This window comes from Semicossyphus pulcher, unplaced genomic scaffold (genome assembly GCF_022749685.1).
Source record: "Semicossyphus pulcher isolate SPU_LCO1_2020_fin unplaced genomic scaffold, fSemPul1.0.p SCAF_9, whole genome shotgun sequence".
Classification (NCBI taxonomy): domain Eukaryota; kingdom Metazoa; phylum Chordata; class Actinopteri; order Labriformes; family Labridae; genus Semicossyphus; species Semicossyphus pulcher.
The window spans coordinates 25,024,695-25,040,303 of record NW_027211770.1 but is presented as its reverse complement, the minus strand read 5'-3'; the positions used below and the strand labels follow the sequence as shown (position 1 = coordinate 25,040,303).

The 15,609-nt window shown below is 37.0% G+C and overlaps 1 protein-coding gene and 1 long non-coding RNA gene across 4 annotated transcripts; both read left to right on the top strand.

Moving 5' to 3' along the window:
• Window positions 1-982: 982 nt before the first annotated feature.
• On the top strand, window positions 983-9,055 carry dhdds (dehydrodolichyl diphosphate synthase). Of its 3 annotated transcripts, none has more exons than XM_069656332.1 (9): window positions 983-1,015; window positions 1,372-1,452; window positions 2,397-2,513; window positions 2,611-2,753; window positions 4,424-4,540; window positions 4,651-4,752; window positions 4,885-4,999; window positions 6,043-6,150; window positions 7,956-9,055. In XM_069656332.1, exons 2-9 carry the CDS (start codon window positions 1,390-1,392, stop codon window positions 8,196-8,198), a joined length of 1,008 nt encoding a protein of 335 aa, XP_069512433.1. In that variant the 5' UTR covers window positions 983-1,015; window positions 1,372-1,389; the 3' UTR covers window positions 8,199-9,055. The 3 variants fall into 3 exon arrangements, with proteins under 3 accessions (XP_069512433.1, XP_069512434.1, XP_069512432.1); XM_069656333.1 differs by having other exon boundaries at window positions 988-1,003; XM_069656331.1 differs by having other exon boundaries at window positions 1,014-1,452.
• A 692-nt stretch (window positions 9,056-9,747) lies between these two features.
• LOC138584317 (uncharacterized) lies at window positions 9,748-13,677 on the top strand. The gene is made up of 6 exons (XR_011305440.1): window positions 9,748-9,921; window positions 11,294-11,311; window positions 11,619-11,648; window positions 11,930-11,974; window positions 12,227-12,283; window positions 13,028-13,677. It is a non-coding gene; the product is annotated as an uncharacterized lncRNA (long non-coding RNA).
• Window positions 13,678-15,609: the final 1,932 nt, after the last annotated feature.

Genomic DNA, 15,609 nt, shown 5'->3' with positions numbered 1-15,609 from the left:
ATTTATCCATCTAGCTTTATTTTCCTGTCTTTACTGATGCAATTGAATTTTAGAATTTTTCTTTTTCTTTTTGGTAAGATTTTTTATGTCTGAGTAGCCCATTAGATTGTTTTTCTTAGTTTTTGTTTTTTAATTTCACCCGCACATCATTTAATGCTATGTGTTCATTGTCTATTTTATTACTTTTGCAAATAAATACAATTGGCTAAATATTAATGACTTAATTAATGACCTTAATGACCATGGGATAAACTGGTTTTCCTCATATCTATGCAACAGATCCTTCAGGGTCTCGACAACTCTCCCTCACCCTCAGCCTATATCTAATGTTCCTTGAAGTTCTACTTGGTCCCATTGTCTCCCGTCAGGCCCTTTTCTCAAAAACACAACTTCTCTTTTTGTTGTTATGCTAATGACATTATTCTATATTCTATAGGGTATAAAAATGTGTTCTTATAAAGGATTATTACCCCCTATAGGAGGACAACACAACGTGTACCATTAAAGTAGCCAATGTTATTTTATGAATACTTTAAATTTTAAATTTGGTTTAATTAATAATCAAAATGAATCAATTATGTGATCATTTCAGTACTTTTTCTTATTCTAATTATTACTCTTATTTTCAACACTTAACACTGTTTACACTGTAAACAAGTTATCCATTATCCATTTAAACTCATGGAAAATGTAGGGTGCATCGAGTGCAATATAGACATTATAAACTATATATATAAATACTTTTTATTGTATTTTTGCTCTCTGATATTCCTACTTTTCTTTCAGAAAATGTTGATAAGATCATACCTTTAGTTTTAGCCTTGTTTAGGTTAATTTTTGTCAAATAATGGACTAAAATCAATATATGAAAAGTCATGGATGTACAGCCTTGCGTACAGTCAATCCACATGGCTTAAAAATCTACCAACCCCTGACAGGAAGTCGTCACCCTGCCACTACGTCACTTTACTCCAATGCGGAAGTCATCGTCATCGTAAAAGCTGTGAGTTGGAAGGTATGTGAGATGTCATAAAATTGTAGCAATTTTAAGAGTAGAACATAGTGCGGTTTAATAGTTTGAATGAATGAAGCACTTTCCATTAACAGTTCGTGTTTTCTGGACGGTGTGAGAGTAGACTCGTGCCTGTACAGCCTCATAGCAGTTAGTAGGAGCTGGCTTTACTGCATGTCTCGTGAGACAGGCTGGCAGTTAACGGTGAAATCAATCACTTGCTGCATGGAAGATGAAATGTTTTTTGGAATGACATGTTAATAAGGTATTTTTCTTGTCGAAGGAACAGCAACAAAGGGTGGATTATAACATTGGCAGTCAACAACCTTTTAAAACCATTTGAATCGCTTATTTTTTAGACAATTTAAAGCCCTAAAATGTCGTGGATAAGAGAAGGCGAATTAAACCTACTGGAAAAGATTTCAGCCAATATCCTGAAGGTAAGCTAAATATGTATTTTTTATACCTCTTTGCCTAACCCCACTTTTAGCCTCTCATGTGTTTAAAATTTACTGAAGTTCTGAAGATATTTTCATAATACATACAGACTCTTCTAACCTGGTAGATGAAATATAAATAAAAAATCACTCCACAGTTGAAAATGGTTTAAACTTATGTCTCAAGCTGTGCCACTGTTTCATCAGTTTAATTTGTACTAAAACCTGAAATTTGTTCTTATTATCAACTTAATTTCTACCGTGACATTGTACTATTTTATGTTTTTTCATCCAACAATTGTGTTTTTATTTTTTTAGTGTTGTATAAACGAGTATGGAGATGTTATTTCTGGATACATGGATAGAAACTACTGTTGAAATAAAAAAGAAAAAAGGCAAAGGCAAAATTAAAATGGAATATTTTTTGTTCTAAACATTTCTGGGAATTTTTGCAGGAATCAAAGAACCCGAGTCAATGTCTTAAAGAAGCTTATTTTAACTGCCCAAATTGCCATAATATACATGTTCCCCAACTTTCAACTTAATTTCACAACACTCATAATCAGATGGAAGTTTATTAAATGTCCTAAGCAGATGAATACTGTGAGATGCAGTTGAAACCTGTGACAAAAGTTTTTAAATGGAACTTTGGTGGAGATTTTGTTTCCAAAATACCATTTTTAAGGTCAAGAATGAAACAATAATAACTTGATAAAGTTGTTCAATGTCCACTTACACAAGACAGGGAAATATTCACATTTTAGAAGGTACCACCAGAGGGTATGTTTGCCTGAAAACAACTTATCATAATTGTTGCCACTTTAACTGGTGGTTTAAAAGGTGTTTTCTTGGTAAATTTGGTTAAAGTCCCTGTCATTATCATATTATATGCATAATAAATATAATATATCTCTCCTTACCTTCCTGATCGGCATTGTGTCTTCCAGGCTGGACCCATGCCCAAACATGTGGCCTTCATCATGGATGGAAACCGTCGTTTTGCACGAAAGAAAAACATGGAGCGGCAGGAAGGGCATATGCAGGGCTTCAACAAGCTGGCAGAGGTGAGTTTGTGTTCACATTAAAGCTTATGTTGAACACGTCATCCTGCCATAAAAAGGTTGCTCATGGTCGTGTAACCCCTGTTCCCATCAATTTCAGACGTTACGTTGGTGTAAGCATCTGAGCATCCCAGAGGTCACAGTGTACGCCTTCAGCATCGAGAACTTTAAACGCACTAAAGACGAGGTGGACGGGCTGATGGAGCTGGCCAAGCAGAAATTTGTGAAGCTGTTGGAGGAACGGTGGGTTTAAGTTTAAGTTAAGGAATTCAAAGGTTTAAGATACATATTTTCAGATTCCCATTTCTTGTGGGACAAGTCACATTTTCTGCATCATATGATTCACAGCTTCCTTAAAGTGGACTGGTGTAGGTTTCAGTTTCAGTCTTTGCAAGAATGAACCAGGCTTTACATTGGTGGTACGTAGCCATTTGTAACAAGACCTTCTTCAAAAGGCCAGTGTCACGCTTTGAAATTATTAAGTTCATATATGCATTTCAAAGCAACAAAACTGAGGGTTTTTTTTAACACAGCAACAGCTGACAACACTGACAGAACACAGCTCCCACTGCTCCGGCCACTGAGCAGGATAAACTGTGGTTAGATGCCAGGATGGCCTAAGGAAAAAAGGCTGACTTGTGACTAAGTGCATAATATCAATTATTTCCATTGCTATTTTGGCAGACACTGACTTTTTCCCTGCAATACACCAGGAAATCTACTTTTCAGCTGTGGATTTTGTTAAGTGTTATACTGTAACTTAGTGCAAATACATATGTATATGTAAAAAAAAAAAAAAAAAAACTTATTTAAGCAGATCAACTAGGGATGCACGATGTTGGCTTTTTTTGCTGATATTTCCCAACACTTTTTGCCGTTTGCCAATTGCAGATTTCAATACCAATATAGTAGGCACATCCTTTTTCCACCTAATTGCAGAGAACATCAAGTCTCCCCTGTAGTGGAACTGATTTCACGCCTACTCTTATTGTAGTGGCCCACTGGCAGATGGAGAAATAACATTATACAGTGTTTTTTTTTAATGTGTAATTTTCAAGCCATAATCTGCAGATACCGATAACACCGTGCATCCCTACAATCAACAACTATTAAGGTGTCAGTTAAAGCTAATATGGACATGTGTTCATTTGCACTTCCACAAATGAACACTAGATGTTGGCCCAAAAATACTACTCTTGATAGAACCAGACTTGCTTGATAATTTTGCACAATGAAAATAAACCTTTTGTTAATCTATACTAAGTAGCTTTTTGGCTTTAGGCCGCATATGGTTCTTCATTAAATTCACGGAGTTGTTAAATGCTTTCAAAAGACATTATGGTAGCAGTGTCTAAGTCTACTGGTTCCAATGTTTGTGGCAGTCTTGAAAATATCTAGGCTGATACTTGTGTTGCTTGCCACCTGCTGGTTTCACCCCGTCTCTGTGCTTCCTTTACCAAAGATACATTTTCCCTAAAGCAGTAACACTGTCAAGAATTTATCATCATATAAGTGTAAACTACTGGAAAGACCCTTGATTTTTCCTGACACAGGTTACATTTCGTACAACCACAATTTTAAAATATGTATTTAGATAATCTTACAAAACTTGTTAGCACGACTACAAGGCCGCTGCCAGCAAGAGGATGGTTTACGATGGACGGTGGATAATGTTGACAAGCCACCTTTAGATTGTGCTGCAGACTGCTTCAAGGAAACTTAACTCACTGACTAAGCAGTGGAAATTCCTGTGTTTGTGCACCTTTATGTATCTCCGGCTTTGAAATGCAGACAGACACGTTTCAGCAGCTTTGCACGAATAGAGAAGTCTTCTTGTTCTCCCTGTTCTTCTTTATGTTTGTCTAGCTTTTTCTCATCATCCATACACCTCTCCTGTCTCTCCCCTTCTTTAGGGATAACCTGGAGAAGCATGGTGTGTGTATCCGGGTGCTGGGTGACTTGAACATGCTGCCACTTGACCTTCAGCAGCTTATTGCCAAAGCCGTGAATACTACTAAATCCCACAATAAGTATGTGTATTTATGTATCTTTATTCGTTGCTATGACTTTAGCTTGACATAGAGAGATTATATTTTATACTTTGTGAATAAACAAATCGATACAAATGCTTGTTTTGCAGATGTTTCCTAAACGTGTGTTTTGCCTACACGTCAAGATATGAAATCACAAATGCAGTCAGAGAAATGGCCTGGGGAGTGGAGGAGGGCCTGATCAAAGCAAGGTAAATACTGGGACGGACAATACTGACTTAATCCTCTTGATTCCCAAACAACACCTTTAAGCTGACATAGACATACACAAAGTAAGCTATAACTTTAACAATACTGTGTTTGTGTGTTTCTGTCATGCTCAGTGATGTTTCAGAGGCACTGCTGAGTGAGTGTTTGTACAGCAATAATTCTCCCAATCCTGATCTGCTCATCCGCACGTCTGGAGAGGTGCGCCTCAGCGACTTCCTTCTTTGGCAGGTGATGATGTGAAAAGATGCATGAAAAATTCACAGTTCTTGTCTTTGAAATTCCCCTTGACGGATCTCACCTAAACTTTGAAGCCAGCAAAGTAAGATCTGAGATTTAAATTCCCAGGTTTTGGTTTAGTGTTTGGTGATCATTGAAGTTAGGAAGTGATGTATTCTTTCTAGAACAGGCACGCTGCCAGTTCGACTTGTATTTCAGGCTCAGTTGCTCCAAGTGAGATTTTTAAACAAGGCTTTTGGTTTATGTAGATGATGCCCAGGAGGCTCTTTGTTGCCAACAAAAAGAGCTGAGAGTAAGTAAGTAATGTAAGAATGATGAGAATTATCCATTAGATGTTACAAATATAGATTGTATTTTTAATAAAGGGTTAATTGCAATCTGCCATCTATGACGCACTCTAAGAAACTTAAACTTTCAGATACTGTTCTTTAAAGGGCCAGTCTGCCTATTTTCAACCTCAGTCCTATCATGCTATTATGGGGAGCTAATGCCACTATGGTAGGGGAAAAATGCAGTTTCGCTCTGTGCCTTTGGAGGACGCTATCCACTTCTCCAACGGGCCCTGGAAAACCAGGGAGCTTGCTAAACTACACTTCCTCAATCTAGGACGCCCAACTCCGATGTCTTTTCTCGTTCAAAATAGAGACAGTAGTATTTCACTCCAGCGTCCCTCGCTGGGCCGTTCCTTTCAGAGGGAGGGGCGCAATGCATGCTGGGTGTTGTGGGAATGTAGAATGGGCGAAATCACAAGCTGTTTGTACAACTTTCTCCCCAGTTATGGCTCCAATTTAGAATATTATTGCTTCCATCGATTACAGAGAACACCAGCTTTGACTGACTGGCTTTTTCCAGGGGCGAGTTGCTCCTTTAATAATTGCTTTAATGCCTGTAAAAATGTGGTGTTATCCTCCAAGGGATGCAATCTATGGTATGGTTATAACCAAATTGACCAAATGTGATTAAGTTAATACAAAATACTACAAAGCACTTAACAGCTTCTCCTCTGATACTTACACTGATCTTCCTTTCTGCAGACTTCCCACTCCTGTCTAGTGTTTCAGTCCGTTCTGTGGCCCGAGTACTCTTTCTGGAACCTCTGTGAAGCCATTCTCCAATTTCAGTTAAATCACAAATCCATTCAGGTAAGGCTCACATTGAGACACAGTGTGTTTGCCGTCACAACTACAGTACTCACTGATATCTTAGAAAGGCCTTGCAGTAAATAAAACTTTGCAGGGGGTCATAATGTTTGTTTTTGAGACCCTGCTAAAGGTATTGATTCAATTCAAGAGGTAGTATTTGATTTTTTTTTTGTTTGCGCTGACCATGTTAAAGTGAATATGTAGTGATACCTGTAGTGCACAAAACTTTCTCTGTTATCCTCTGCTTTTCGCGGCTTCTGGTGTAGCCGGCGGTTAGGATTAAGGACCTCCGGCCGAGACTTCCTTTGCTGTGTGCTGCATTGTTAGCAGTCCGACCAGCAAATACAGAAGCAAGAATAGAGCTGTAGTTACAGTGGGAGATAAACGAGTGTTAGCTGCATTATCTGATTGTATTATGGCAGATTGCACTCTGCCACTTTTGCTTTTCAAACAGACTGTTTTTCCTGCCTGCAACCAAAGCCTGCTGATACAGTCTTTTCGGTAATTGGTCAATCCTACTCGGGCTATATATACGCACTATAAACGGACACCAGAACACTTCTGATACCAAAATCCGGTCCTGTGTCTCTGGAACTATAAATACATATTTTTTTATCATTTTCTGCATGACTGCTTTATCTGTTTAAAACCCAAAGTAATGTAATGTGGCACGGAGAGAAACTAAGACAGGAAATGGGAGGCGTTTACGTCCGAGACCTGTCTGCTTAAACATAATGCCTAACTTCTTCGGGGAGATCAGACCTATTTAAACCCCGTTACATAGTGCAGGAACAGGCAAGGTTAGTACTGGGCAATATGACGATATATATCATTAAAATAATATGAAAATGTCTATCATATGTGTTTTTCTATATCATCTTTATCGTGATGTCACAAAACCAGCGGTTAAACTGCTTTACAGCAATTTTTACGTCATTTTGACAGCGCTTTACGTTCTAATGCTTGCACGTGGGAGTGAGTCTGGAGCGAACCATAGAGGGAGGCGCTGTTTATCAACATGGACGTTAACGTGCAGAAAAGGACTCCTAGGACATCCTAAGCGAAAACGGAAACTCAGTTCTTTTTATTTGTCATGTATTTAATTCACACAGGATTATCCAAAAATAGGCTTTAACATGTGGTTATTTCATAAAGACTACTTATTTGTTAAATTACCAGAAAACATGATCGTGATCCAGATATGAAAAATCTTATATCGTGATATATCACCCAGCCCTAAGTCAGCGTTACATCATAATGATTTTATTTTTTTTATTATTATTATTATTTTTTTTTTTTGGCTTTTGCCTTTATTTAAAGGATAGCTGAAGAGAGACAGGAAATGTGGGGAGTAGAAAGTGGGGGAAGACACGCACCAAATGATCGACAGACCAGGAGTCAAACCTGCCTCGGTAGCCTCGGTACACGGGCGCCTGCTCTGCCAGCTGAGCTAAACCAGCGCCCCTTTGATTGTTATTTTAAGGTACACTAGTTTCAGCAATATTGTTTTCATAGGATGATTGCTACATTAAAATATTTCCAAAAAATTTACTAAATTGATGACTTACAATTGCAAAAAACATCTCTGTCAAATGTTATTAGAATTTTGTCCAACCTCTGCAAGTAACATTAGTGTTGTCCAACAGGTGCAAAGGCTGTGATAATAATTAGTTATGCCAGTATGATTTGGTATAAGTTTGTGAAGTGTAAATGTAGTGACTGCATTAATTTAGTTTTATAGTTTTAGTAACAACAGTCCAACTACTACATGAGTAACAGTTATTTTAATGTGTGTGGTATTATAGAAAGCCAGAGACCTCCATCGAGATCATCAGGCCTTACAGCAGCTGGAGGCGGACCGTGCCTGTGTAGCAGAGCACCTGCAGCATCATGGGAATGGTAAGCCTGCCGACGCCCAGAGAAGACAAGAGGGACTGCTGCACTACACCGCCTGCAGGGAGGAACGAATTCAAGACTTCTTAGAAGCACTAAAGCACAAGAGAGACTCTTTCTTTAATGACTTAATGAGCGAAGCCGTGGTGGCCTAGGAAGGCTCTGAAAACAAACCCCATGTTCAAGTGGGGATGAAACCTCTCCTGTCCTCTTTCTAAAAGGGCTTCTGTGGGGAAGAAAGGAAGAGGGAACAGTTATTGGGAATGATTTCTTTGTGTTGCTGATTTGTACAAGATGAGAGGGCAATTTTACCCCTATGGGGCTGTAGTATAAGTGTGATATTTATGATTGTAGATTAAAAAAAGTCTAATATGTGGAAATGACTGGTCAAGATTTAGTTTAAAAATGTGTAAATTGTTTGTGAAACGCATGCCATTGATTGGAAGTTGAAATTCTATGAGTGAAAGCCAGGGATTCAGTGTTTTAGAGGCGATTCCATCCAGATTTATATGAATCAGTCCAGTTGTTTGTTTGGTGAGTGTGATGTTAATGACGTAACTACATTTTGACCAGCTTTCTTAAACAGAATAAAGTAATTACTGTATGTGAGATGTGATTCATTACTTTGAACTCATGTACCACTTGTCAATGGCTATCTTTGGTAATTTGTTCCAGTTCTTGCCTCCACTTTTTAAATGCATCTGTATCTCATGTTTTGACTCTTGTTGCAGAAAAATGCCAAACTATGACTCCCTGTCAATTATCTTATGTGAGAAAAGATCATATTTTGTCTAACACTATGTTTATTGATATTTGTTAATTTGGGAAAAACAAAGGACTTCATATTCAGAAAATGCCTCCCTCCATTCCTCAACAATACATTATTGTTTAAAAAAAAAAAAAGATATATATACTAAGCTGAACATGAAATGTAATTGAATCACTGTGGGGAAAAAGAAAAATTGATACAATTCTCATTTAAGAAGTACGGTCTGAGCAAACAAGTATTGTCCAACCCAGTGTTCATCCTATTCTCGCCATTTTCATAAACTTGCTATCACCTTTATACATAGAAGAAACAAGTCAAAGTAGCAATACAACTGCATAGAAGTATCCCATTGTGTTGATCATACATAAATGATTTTATTATAACTTAAATATTAATAATTAGCAGCATTCTCATTTTGTACAGTTAGAACTGATATTAACTCTAATCACCTGTTTTACTGTTGATTTAAAAAGTAATTAACTGTATCTATGAACCAAATACACTAGGACAAAAACAATCTTCCTTTGAAAGGTAGTGGAACAGAGGTATAAAGTAGCAAAATGGAGGGGGGGGGGGAGTAAGTAAAAATACCTTAAATTTATACTTGTGTAAAATTACATTCCACCAGTGCTTTTCTCTGCTGAGATTTGTGAGCACGATGGTAATGAGCAAGTTGCTTTCATCTGATTCATAGCGTAAAAGAAATGCGCTTGAAATTGACCTACCTATGATTGAAGTAAATTATTTACCCATCACAATCATCAATCAGAATCGTAACATACAGCGCCTCCCTGCGACTCTGACCGGTATTTTCTCAGGCTGCTCCCCAAGTATCACCCTGCCTCTTTAACGAATGGGTGGCGCCTAAAACCACGTGACACATTTGCATCCAATGACAGCCATCGAAATACAAAACTGGTTCGAACCGGTTTAGTTCTTATATTTCAGTGTATAAACTACAAAAACATTCGTTTGCATTATACATTCGCCATTTTACTCTGCTAACGGTCGGTTGTCGTCCGTTATCTCCCCGAGAAAAGCTCGTTTAAGCGGTTGTATTTTTGTGAGCTTTCTGTTCATTTCCTGTCAACAACATGGGCAAAGCAAAGGTAAGATTTTTATTTTATTTTTTATTTTAAACTCAGTGCATTAGGTCCGTGTGGTTAACTTGAGCTCAACGTTAGGCTGCGTTTGATATTTCTGCATCAGAGGAACGTCATCATCCCTAACAAATGTTACTGCCATGGCGGACAGCAGAGACCTGTTTAGGCATCCTCCCGTCAGTCGAAAATTAAAGTTTTTTAGTCCAGGCAGTAAATATAGATGCCTTTTACCAAGTTTAACACGACGGATAACGTACATTATTATAATTTCACGCCCTGCGGCAAAGACCGGACTAGTGCAGCCGTTGACATTGCGCCGTGCAACATATCCTGCACCGCTTGTCTTTTCCCTCCTGACAGTGGGCTGGGGGGGGATCTTGACAGGTTAGACGCGGCAGGAAACTTTCCACGCGCTGTAAATGTGCAACTGTCATGTCAATCTAAAGGCATAACTTGTGATCTCAATAAACTAATGGCGAATGAGAAATTAGCAATCAATTTAAGTTGAAGCACAACCTGCAAATTTGAGGAAGGAGTGGGGGGAGGGGATTTGGCAAATTTTTCGCAATTTTTTTTAAACTGTGTTTTGAATAAGAATAGTCAGGGTTGTTTATGCACGTCGATTTAAAACGGGTTTAATATTTCGTCAGCACGTTTGATTTGATCAACTATAACCTTAGGTTATCCAACTCGACTGACATTATTTTTTATTATTTTGCGTTTTAGTAAATACCCGAACGCAGCAATGTGAAATGTTGATAGTTTGTCTCGTTTATTAATAGTATTTTTGATCTAGACTGTAGTTTACAGTACGTTTTGCGTTTACATATCGCGCGGCAGGGGGTGGTATTTAATAAAATTAATGTATTTTTGATGTATAAAAAATATATATATATTTATATATTAAAAATTGAATAACGGGTTCTTTATTAAATCTTACCAAATTACATTTTAATTTGTTTTCAATCTGAACAGGCTTACGCTTGGCTGCATATATAATATGGCGGCAGCTACAGATTAGTAAAGTAGTAATCTTATCAGTTTCCCAACAGCTGTCTGTCGGCGCACACTGATACAAAACAAAGGAAGCTGTCAGGGCGCCAAGGCGCTGTCATGGTGACAGGACAGCCCGAGTTTGAATTCAAATATGGGCGGGAAGTTCTTTGTGACGTTCAGAATTGATACATTAGCGGTCGTTTGTTTATCAGTCTTTCCGTTTTGTGTTCATTATTTCTGCCTGTACATCTCTGCTGAATTGTTTAAAGTCTGTTATTTAAATTTTTTTTTAAAAATAAAAAAATTAGTTTCTTGTATGGCTTTAGATATCATACTGGAATTAAGATTTTAATTTTTGCTTTTCTATTTGTTTGTTTTTCAGAAAGCAACTTCCAATGAGGTTTGTAAAAACTTTTTTTATGGTATTCTTTTAATATTTATGCCCTTTTATTGTATTATACACCTTCACAAGAGGATTTCAATTGTATTTAATTTTTCAATGGATTAAAAATTGAGATTTTGTGGTCATGTTGCTGTAACAGCACGTTACTTAGATTTCAGTTTTCAGAATTTGAAGTTAACTTAATAGGATGTCTGATTGCTACCTTAAAGGGCTATACATATGTTAATTAGTTACATTTGTTAATAAGCTGGCAAATGAGTCTGCTAATTATTACTGAAGATACTTCTTTTTTCTATCTTAATAGCAACAAAGGAAATCCCTTCGCCTGGCGCAGGTAAGCTTCTTAGAAACACAATTATTCAGTCTGTTAGAAGGACTGCTGTTTTTCTTTGGTAATACCCTGTATTCAATGAATAGTTGGTTATTTCCAAACAAAAGCTTCCTCTAAGGATTATTTTCAACTTTGAAATTAAAATTTACATAAACCAATTTTCTGTCTATTTGTATTGTAAATATATGCTAAATTGAACATTTATTTGTCATAATGTTTGACATCTTTTTCTTTTGTGTCTGTCTTTTGTACTATTTTTAAGTATCATTCTTCTTGTTTTGCAGAGACCCCAGGCTGCACCCGTGGAGAAGAAAAAGGTTGCTGCAAAAGTATGAAACACACTAATAACACTAGCTGTCTCTGTATGCTGTGTGTCACATGTGAAACTGATTCATGGCCTCAAGTTCCTTGATAGGAAATTAAGTTTGCCCCAGTTTCAGGCCAAATGGGAAAATACCTTTTTTGAGAGACATTTTAGATGTTTTGGTACACATGATTGTGCTCATTATTCTGAGGCATGTGATAATTGTGTACAAACTAAGTTCTAATCTGTTTTTAATCAAGTGATATGTCATTTGCAGAAGGCACCCAAAATAAAGAAGACCAAACCAGCTGAAAATGGGAGCACCAAGGCAGAGGTTTGTTTCTTTTTATGAGAAAGAACAGTATATATTTTTTCTCATTTATTTAGGGATATTTGTAATGTTAAACTAAGTCGTGGGTAGATATGTAAAACAAAATACTTCTCTAAGGAGTGTAGAAGGGATTTACTGTCATTTTGCCAGGAAACATGTTAGTTTAATTCCTCTTGTTAAAATAAAACAAATATGATGTAAATTACATCTTTCAGGGGCTTGCATTGTTAATTTTATAGCACAAAAATGAAAAACAAAAGTTTTCCTAATATCTGCCTGACGATGTGAGAAGAAATGCAGGTGTCCTTGGACAATATTTGTCTTATTAGTGTGATTAGACCTTAAATTATTCGATAAGAACACACACTGCCAATAAAATTTAAAAACAATAAAATCAACTGCAAATAATAAAAATTCAAGTACTTAAACCAAGTAGAATGATTGACAGTCTACCATCTTGAATAAAATTTTACAGGTCTCAAGTTTTGGTTTCTTGCGGATCTCATCTGTCATTCAAAGTTTGGTCTCTTGAGTTTTACTAACAACGTTGGACTTTTTTCCCGCCCAGTTAATTTGCAATAAAAATAATTCAATCTCAAAAGACTCTGATTTAATCAAACTTGCAGGCCACCGTTTATGTTTATGTAAAACCGAGCATAAAGATGATCACAGTAAAGAGGCATGACTGTCATACTGCCAAAACAAGCAATGCATATAACGTGTTGCTTTCTTATTTTCTGTCCCCAGGAGCCAAAGGCCGAAGCCACTGAAGCCAAATGAATAAGGGTTGATGTGCTCACTCTGTGTACTTGGTGATTGTACAGTTTTAAATAAGTATTTTTTACCAAGTTTTATATTACAGATGTCATTTATAGGTTTGTTTTGGGCTTGCACTTGATGTAACAAAACTTTGTCACATTCATATCCATTTAAAAAATAATTACCGTCCATATCTTGTAGACGTGGCATTTTTAGTTTGTCTAATTCTGTTTTTTTATTTTAACTGCTGAGTAATAGATATTTTTCAACAAGTCGGATTTTGAATCTAATTTTAAACATTATAAGGCAGCTAAAGCATATTGTTAAAATTGAGGGAGAATAGGAGTTTTCCTTTTCTCCTTGTATTTTAATGTTTAACTAATAAAAAATAAAAAAAAAAGATTGCTTACCAAATGTTTTGAAACACTGTATGTTGACATGAGATCTAGTCATTGAAAATGCCACAGAAAAAAACTGTTATTAGGTCAAGAGTTTGATATATCCCAAAAACATGTATGTTGTGAACCTGGTCATCTGATGAAAAGTTATCTTAAGTTATGTTCTGTTAGGAGTAAAGGAAGCTTTTCTGATTCAATGGTTGATCTAAATGTTCTTAAATAAAAATTGTCAAAATGTCAGTTTGACGTTACTTTGTTGCATAAAACCTCAAAATTGGAGGTGGCGTTTCAATAGGAATGCACATGACATCGATGTAATGGTATTCAATGACCATTCCAGTTTCCTCCCAGGAATTACCTGACCTTTTGTACAATATGTTGTGAGCTTAGCAAACAGCCTTCATCCTTTAACCAAAGACGGGGTCGTCCATCTGGACAGGACGTCCATTTTAAGATAATAATCCCCCAGGGTGTCTTTTTTTCTCTCCTTATAACTACCATGTGGTCAGTGACTCTTTCTAGCTCTCATTTTGAACATCCTCATATAATGAATTACTTTGACCACATCATTTCTGAGTGGTTTTTAATTAATGTATATAAATGCATTTGCCTATAGAGGCTGATTGGCCTGAGGGAAAAAAAACATCTTGAAAGTCACAGTCGGGTCCACAAGACCACAAGTGAAGATATTTCTATTTTGTTCTGAATTTAATACATTTTTTCATTACTAATGATATTTTTTAACAACCTTAGTGAAAAGATAAATATGTGAAAAGTGTATATGCATTTCAGAATATCTTGTAATGTAATGTAATGACAGCACGCACTTTGATTATATCTGATTATTATCCCAGATTATACAACAGTTGGTTCCAACCAAGTAATCTGACTAGACGAGAGGCATTCCTTGAGTGCTGATATAGAGAACAACACCTCTTGGACTTTTCACTCTGTGTATCACTCCGCCTCAGCCAGGTGTTCTGAATACTGTTAATTGACAACACAGCAGCCTGTGTGTGTCCACATTAATCAAGCTGGTACCTCTGAATCACACAGAAAACTCTTATTTCACTGGTTGCTTGATAAGTTAAACAGCACGTCATAAGAAGTAGCTCTTCTGTGGTAACTTTTTGACACAAAGTGGCAAGAGTGCAGGACAATGTTTGGGTTGCTTGGCAACAGAAGTCCAGTTTCAGTTAAGCTGTGGAACTAGTAGTTTATCTGTTGTTGATCGTTACTTTTTTACTAATATTGGTAGCTTTTATAACTTGTATAAAAGCAACTCTCAAGGTCATGATGCTGTGATTACCTTCGGCACGAGGCAGTGCTGATATTCAGTACATCACTCTCTATATTGATGTCGCTTAAATGATATGACAACCTTTGAAATAGACTCTTGGGTTGTCAGAGAATGCTTTGCTTTTTCAGGCTTCAAGCTCCCCAATAAATGTTCAGTGGGGTTGAGGTCAGGTGTTTGTGGAGGAGTGTTCATGACAGCCAGGACTCCTTGGTCTTCTGTGGTCTTATCTCCTGCAAAAGCTTTGGGTGTGAGTTAGGGATCATTGTCCGGGTGCAGTATGAAACCACAGGGTATAGATATAGACTCAGACATTAATACATAGATACTTCAACCCTGTAAAAAACAAAATTACAAAGTCAAACACTCATGAAATGTGAGACTACAGATGTGAGAATTAAGCAACAAACTATTTATGATGAAGAAGCTGTTTATTTATTTATTTATTTCATGTTTTAGTTTGTTCAAAAAGCTGTAGGGTCTAATTTATAAACTTATCTTTTTAATTAAATCACTGTGGCTGCATCCAGATTGATCTAGTGATGCTTAAGTGCAATGTCTCCCTCTAAAACAATCTGAAACAATGATTTTATTTTAGTTACACAGTATAGAAACATGCATGTGTAAATGTCTCCGTAACAAAGAGTATTTGAGTTCAAATTGCAGCTCTGAAACGGCCCTCAGTGTCTTTGCACGCTAGCACCAGTAGAGGGCGGTGTCACACAACTGCAGACAGGTGGGGCAGTTGTCTTTATCCAGCGGGGGTCTCCCTCTCCTCAAACTAAACGACGGCCTGTGAAAGTCGGTCAAATATGACGCGTTTTGTTTTGAAACAGAGTTTGATCACATCATTGAGGACGCTGCTGTTTTATAGT

What these genes read in the sequence shown, in the direction of transcription:
- dhdds (XM_069656332.1), top strand. Translation starts at nt 1,390, where the DNA reads ATGTCGTGGATAAGAGAAGGCGAATTAAACCTACTGGAAAAGATTTCA. An exon ending in GTGAAGCTGTTGGAGGAACG is followed by an intron (nt 2,754 to 4,423) that starts GTGGGTTTAAGT and finishes CCCCTTCTTTAG; the next exon opens with GGATAACCTGGAGAAGCATG. An exon ending in GAGGGCCTGATCAAAGCAAG is followed by an intron (nt 4,753 to 4,884) that starts GTAAATACTGGG and finishes TGTCATGCTCAG; the next exon opens with TGATGTTTCAGAGGCACTGC.